We start from the raw sequence: 6,634 nt of genomic DNA on the forward strand, positions 1-6,634 counted from the left end.
TGCACAAATTAAATTAACTAACATTACCATTTTTTTTACCAATCAATACTCCCCTAAATAAACTATTCAAGTGGATCTATAGATCACATGTCTCATCATATTTACAACATACAGCACAATCTTTCACAACAAACAAAAAAGACCCAACAAAATATTTACATATAGTCTGCTGCAAAAAATATTATTCTTCTAGCAACCCCTGAGCTTTGCACAATTTTACAGTTTTTGCTTCTTTTTGGCAGGGCTTCCTTTGCATAAGTTTCTCCATTTATCTTTTAAGTCAATTGTAGTACGACTTTTGTGGAACACATCCCCTCCAAAATCCAAAATATCCTTCCATGGAAATCCTTTGCTATTATTATTACTCGAAAATCTCTGCACCCCTTCCTGATAAAAGTTTTTTAAAAAAATCACATCAACTAAATAAACTCTGATTAAAGTTTTATAATATTCTTTTGTTTAAAAAAAAAACCTTTAATATCTCCACCTCTGACATTGTCCATTGGAGTTTGTTTCGCCGTATTAAAGGAATTGTTGGAGATGTGCTACAAATTAGAATCAAGGTTCATAAAAGTCAACCACAAAGTCAATCTAATCTACAAAATAGTAAAGTAGGATGCTATTTTTTGCAAATTTTCGAGGTGAAAAACTTACTACTGTGGTTTTTGGTCACAGCATCTTCTTGAGTGAGTTTTTGACACATGGCTTTCGTTTTCATTGCATTTCTGTTTATGCTCATTTGGTGTGCGATCTTCTGTATCTCTCCTCACAGTATGCCCATTGACATTCCCTTTGACTTTTTGACCCAGAGCTTCAGTTTGTGTTGACTTATTTGGTCTATGTTTGACTGCTGAACTCATAAAGGCTTGTAAGTCTTTTCTAGCCAAGGAAGTTTTTTTCTTAGCTTCAAGATACATTGATATTGCATGAGAATATGCACAAAATGGGCATAAAAACTTTCCATTTTTGTCAAGTGTGGTAGTAGTAGATCCCAAACAGCTCTCGTGAACTCTTAACTGACAGGTGTCAGAACTACAAACTAACAACTCACCACCATTGTTACACTTCATACAAAGACATATTTCAGTAGAGTCAATTGTAGCCATGGAATCTTGACTCAGTGTATGTTGAGAGTTCAAGAAAGCTTCTTTCATGGCAGCAATGCTAGTCATTTCATCATCACATTTCTCATCGGTCAACTCTTGTTGACCATGGTCAGCATTTAGATCATCACAATTCTGTTCAAGATTCTTTGATGGAGTCTGGTCATTGTGATCCATCAATGTGTTCTCCTCTAAGCCTTTTGCAGGGGGTTCTTTAGGTATTTCATTTTCTTTTCTTTGAATATGCTCTGTATTTCCTCTAGTGGCATTGTCTACATCATCAGGATTCTGCAACGGGCTTTTTGGTAATTTGTTGTTTTCGTTTCTAAGATTCATTGATGCCAAATCATCTTTAGATACTGTAGTTTGGTCATTAAAATGGACATTGACCTCAGGGAATGTATTTAGACTATTTTCAGGTATATTTATGTTTTCTAAATAACTCCTCTTTTTCAATGATGCAAGAAGCGGATGACTGCCTTCAAGAATTTCTTCTTTAAGCTGTTTAATTATACATAAGATAAACTTTTTTGATAATTTATGACAAAATGCATAAAAAAAGAAACTATTTCTGACCTTTTCCAAGGAGCTTTTGGGGAGAGAAGCCCTTTTATGAATTACAAAAGGATGAACATTCCATTTTTGCCTTTCTGACTCTGTCATCGGTTCAGATGTCTGTTACATTTATGATATGATAAAATAAGTTGAATATATAGTTTCCAAGAGAAATTATTTTATTAGACTTGTTTTTACTTTTCTGAAAAATAGTCACATTACCTCCTCTAATATCCTGTGCAAAACATCTTCACATTGCTCTGATGGATCGAAAGAGATTTTAGCATTTTGAGTAGAATGAGTATCAATTGTAGCTTCATTGCCATGAATAAACATGCTCTCTAACATTCTCAAGGAGACCACCTCCCTTGAATCTTTTCCTAAATCATCAGAAATTGCAAGAGCCTTTTTTACCACACCTAAAACATTGAAGTATGACTATTATACTAAATCCATTTTTTTGATGAATATATTACAGGAGAAGTCTAGAGAACATATGGAAGGAGATAAAAACCATACCAATTAAAATAGATGGATCAACTTGCTTAAACATTGCAAGGGATTGAACAACCCAATTCCATGCCATTACTGATGCAATTGAAGACTTGGTGGACATGAAAATCACTGTTCCAAAGTTTCAATGGTGTGTTCTTTCTCTATGATTGGATGACTGAGTTCTACACCATAACTGCAAAAGTTTCCCCAAACATCCATTAAGGTAACAAATTCATGTTTACATGAATTCTTTTACATGTATATCACTATTTTGCCTACTTGTTGAGCTTGTTTCATGCATTAAGGTAACAGAATTTCTTGGATAGTCATTCATTCCCTATGGGGTTTAATTGTTTCGGGGCATATATGAAGTAATAATTAACAGTTAAAAAAAATCCATTCTGCTGGAACAATCATTGCAAGGCAAAAAAGATAAATGATTCACATAAATCGTCAATAATTTACAAAAGTTGCTTCCAATATATGTCGAAAACAATAATGCGATCCTATAATTATCAAACAAAACCCTAGGAGAGCTAATCCTAATCAGCAACATGTAACTTACAGAAAAGTGTTGCGCAGGAACAATTTAGCAAAACAAAAGCAAATAGCACATGAAGCCATACAGAAATCATATGAATCTAACAAAAACATGAATTCGATTCTAAAATTAATAAGATAAAAGAATAATGGAGCAATTGCAGGGAATATCGATAGGGTTAGAAATGTAACCTATTTTGCATTGGAGACTATTGAAAGATAAGATACCCCCACAGTCAAGAAACCATCATCCAAAGGTTTATTCTTTCTGGTAGTGTAACGAAGGAAGATCGAGAATTTAGGGTTGCGACTAGGAAGCGAACAGTGAATACAGACAGGAGATGCTTCTGTGGTAAGCCTTCAGGATTTTAATAATTCTCGTTTTTATTGGGCATTTCCAAGTTCAAACCAGAGCAAACATCAAAATACTACTTGTTTTGTTGACATTTTGTTCGGATCCAGTCAAATATTGAAAACTTAAACAGAAAAGAGAAATTAGATACGTTTTTTTTCTTCTTTCTTTTCTTTGAGTAAATTAGACGAGTGGTTACCATGGTTTAGGTAATTTACGTGTTTGGTTTTTAACTTATTTTTTTAACTCGGAAGGTCTTTACTGTTTATTTTTGTTACTTCCTTTGTTACTTCCTTGGTCCCTGTCTTACATAAAAAGACTATTTTGTCATTGACTTTTTTAATATATTTAAATAAACATATTCTCAACCTCACCCTCCTCATCTTACCTTACCTACCCCGTTATTTTTTCATATTTAAATAATACTATTTTTAGGTAAGATAGGGACCAAGTGTGTAACAAAAATAAACAGTAGAGACCAAACGCGTTAAAAAAATAAATTAGGAGCCAAACACACAAATTACCCCAAACCATAGAGACCATTCGTGTAATTTACTCCTTTTCTTTTGACCCTGTACCTTATACAATTGTGACATGCTCTTCTTTTGTATAATTAATAATATTTTAATTTATATCTGTAATAATTTTAGATAGTTAGAAAGATATATAAAAATAAAAATATAAGGATATTTAATTTTTTGAAAGGAAAATATACATTTTAATTTTTAATAAAAAAAATATTGAAATCTTTTTTTTATTATATAATATAAAGAGTTATTGGCACCAAAACACTATAAACTTTTATATATATATATATATATATATATATATATATATATATATATCAAATATTTTTTAGACTAACTACGTAGAATATCCATTTTAAATTGTTTATTGTAAAATAATGTATTAAAAATGGTTTTTTTATGTTTTAAAATATTTATTGTTAACTAGATGGTCAATTGATAGATGAATGCGTATTTTTATGTTTTAAAATGCTTTTGGTGCGATCTTATGATCCGATTCAATCTTACGATCACGATCTTGCGAAACAGAAAACAATCATATATAAGATTTCGATCTTAACAACCTTGGTTTAAATGATTTTTTTACCTTTTAAACCATTAAATTAAAAAATGATGTCATTTTCTCTTCTAACTTAATAAATAAAGATCATTTTGCCGCTTGTCATATTATCCTTCATTTTGACATATCATTTTCTTGTAATTTTGATTTACTTATTTTCCACTCATCATTATGTGGTGTTTTTCAGTTTTTATAAAATGTGATTTAATACTACTAATATAAACTTAATAAGTCATTCTACAATTAACTTTCTTTCATAATGTAATAACAATACATTTTTGGCGATAAACATAACAAAGCTTATTAAGACTTTCTAAAAAAACATTTTTTCCTCAATTTATTTCATAAAATTATGTCTATATACACATTTTGTAACGTCTCAAAAATTAAGGCTAAAAACTTCAATTTTTAGAATAATAAAACAATCTTTCAAAACATGTTCATAAAACCATAATAATATCAAACTATAACCAAAACATTCGAATACATCAAAAAAATGCAGAACAATGTGGTGTGCGCGATGCGATCAACCCGAGCTATTCCTCTTGGATCCGGAAGTATCTGAAACATAAACTGAAAACTGTAAGCACGAAGTTTAGTGAGTTCTCCAAAACACCACATACCATAGATATCAAACATATAAAGGGCCCTGCCTAGCATCGAGCCCCGCTCGGAATAGATCTGTCAGAAATATGAGATGGGCCCTGCCTCATCACATTCATCAGGCCCCGCCCGGTATACATATAAACACATGTAAGAATCACAAAGATAAATAACAAACAATATACTCATCAGGCCCCACCCGATATACGTATCAAATATCATACATGCAAGAGTCACGAAGACAACTAGCATCCTAATCATTGTATACCATGGGCCGACATTGGTGTCTTCGACCCGCCAAGCACAGTGAGAAAACCCACCTCAAGCTGCTATAAAAGCTCAGACTGTTGATCTGGGAAATCCCCTCGCTAACATCATCAAATAATACCCAATTAATAATTGGTCCACCACCCATACTGGAATCCTAGTCTGATATCCAACACTTAGGGTAAAAGTCCATTTTACCCTTTCTTCACTTGGCCTAAATCCGAGGCCCATTCCAAAAGCACCAAAAAGCCCAATATGGACCAACTTCCTAAATGGGACCAAAACCCATCATGGGCCTAAATCCAAGAAGGCCCTAGGCCTAGCAATGACCCAAAAATCAGAAGGCTAATGGCCCAATGGGCCCCAAAACTCTTCTATCCCAAAAGTGGCCCAAACTAAGAAAGTCAACCGAAGTCAACGGTAGCTGAGTACACCCTGCGTACTCAGGCTTACGCCCTACACACAATAATCACTATGCGCTGCGTACGAGCTAGGTACACCCAACATTCTACTAAGTGTGCAAGATCGGGGATCAGGCAGCATACACGCATCATAGACATAAGTATGCCTAGCGTACGTGCCCATTAAGTGCTTAATACTTGCAACCAAAAGCCTAAACTTCATATCCAAGTCTTATTAAAAACGTCTTTATTGAGCCTTTGTGTGGCTCAAAAGGACCCAAACCTCACTTTTAGCATTCTACTTTCACCATAATGACCTAAACACATGCATGGTTGATCCACAACCATCAAGATGCTAACTTTATGGACTAAGGACCTCAGAAACATCAAGAGAAGCAACCCCTAACTTCTAGAGTGGAAGGAATCCACTAGATTTCATTATATGACCAAAATGGGACCAAAACTTCATAAAGACTAGATCTAAGCAAACAAGGAGCAAGTTCAAATTTTTATACCTCAATGAAGTTGGAAATGATAAAAGAAATCTAGATCTACAACTCTCCTTTGGACAAAGCTCCTTTTTCTAAGCTCTTCTTCTTCAAATCCCACCACTGCACACTAGAAACACACACAAGAAGGTCAAATCTCTTCAAGAATGGCGAGGGTTTCGAAATAGGACCAAAAGGGCAATGGAGGCTGAGGAATGAGAGGGTCATGGGTCATAATGTTGTTTAAATAGGGTCAAAACCCTAAAATTTAGGGTTTGCCCTCTGAGTGCATACGCCTAGCGTACGAGGAGTACGTCCAACGTACTCTAGCTTTTTTAGAATTGGAAAAATTGCCCCCTAGGAACCAAATCTGCAAAACATTTACACACCAAGGGTCAAATGAAAAGTACATTGAATCGAGTGTTACACATCAATTATAACTATATATATATATATATATATATATATATATATATATATATATATATATATATATTTTAAAAGAGACTTGATGACTTATTCAAAATAAATGTTCTAATGGAAATTTGGAGATATATTATACGTGGCATAAGGATATGCTATACGCATGTATAGTTAAGTTTTTATAAGTGTACATATGTACATTCTTGAGGGGTAAATTATTTAATTAATAGAGATGTATTTGTTTAAATATTTTAGAAGATTTTAAATTTCTGAAAGATGACACCTAAGGCTACTAATATAAAGTTTATCAAGACTTTCTAC

The 6,634-nt window shown here is 33.3% G+C and overlaps 1 protein-coding gene across 2 annotated transcripts; it reads right to left on the bottom strand.

Moving 5' to 3' along the window:
• Window positions 1-3,123, bottom strand: LOC145074593 (uncharacterized). 2 transcript variants are annotated; one of them, XM_079020951.1, is made up of 7 exons: window positions 2,886-3,123; window positions 2,178-2,346; window positions 1,881-2,077; window positions 1,680-1,778; window positions 655-1,604; window positions 488-545; window positions 1-387 (listed from the first exon to the last, which is right to left on the bottom strand). In XM_079020951.1, exons 2-7 carry the CDS (start codon window positions 2,272-2,274, stop codon window positions 217-219), a joined length of 1,572 nt encoding a protein of 523 aa, XP_078877077.1. In that variant the 5' UTR covers window positions 2,275-2,346; window positions 2,886-3,123; the 3' UTR covers window positions 1-216. The 2 variants fall into 2 exon arrangements, with proteins under 2 accessions (XP_078877077.1, XP_078877076.1); XM_079020950.1 differs by having other exon boundaries at window positions 473-545; window positions 2,886-3,122.
• Between the last annotated feature and the right edge of the window lie 3,511 nt (window positions 3,124-6,634).

This window comes from Lactuca serriola, chromosome 9, assembly GCF_051521515.1.
Source record: "Lactuca serriola cultivar US96UC23 chromosome 9, Lser_US96UC23_V15, whole genome shotgun sequence".
Lineage (NCBI taxonomy): Eukaryota > Viridiplantae > Streptophyta > Magnoliopsida > Asterales > Asteraceae > Lactuca > Lactuca serriola.

Bases quoted from the DNA above. Each gene is read 5' to 3' on its own strand.
- LOC145074593 (XM_079020950.1), bottom strand. From the start codon at position 2,274: ATGTCCACCAAGTCTTCAATTGCATCAGTAATGGCATGGAATTGGGTT. The intron at 1,779-1,880 runs GTAATGTGACTA...TAAATGTAACAG, and splicing joins TGCACAGGATATTAGAGGAG to ACATCTGAACCGATGACAGA. The intron at 1,605-1,679 runs GTCAGAAATAGT...ATAATTAAACAG, and splicing joins CCAAAAGCTCCTTGGAAAAG to CTTAAAGAAGAAATTCTTGA.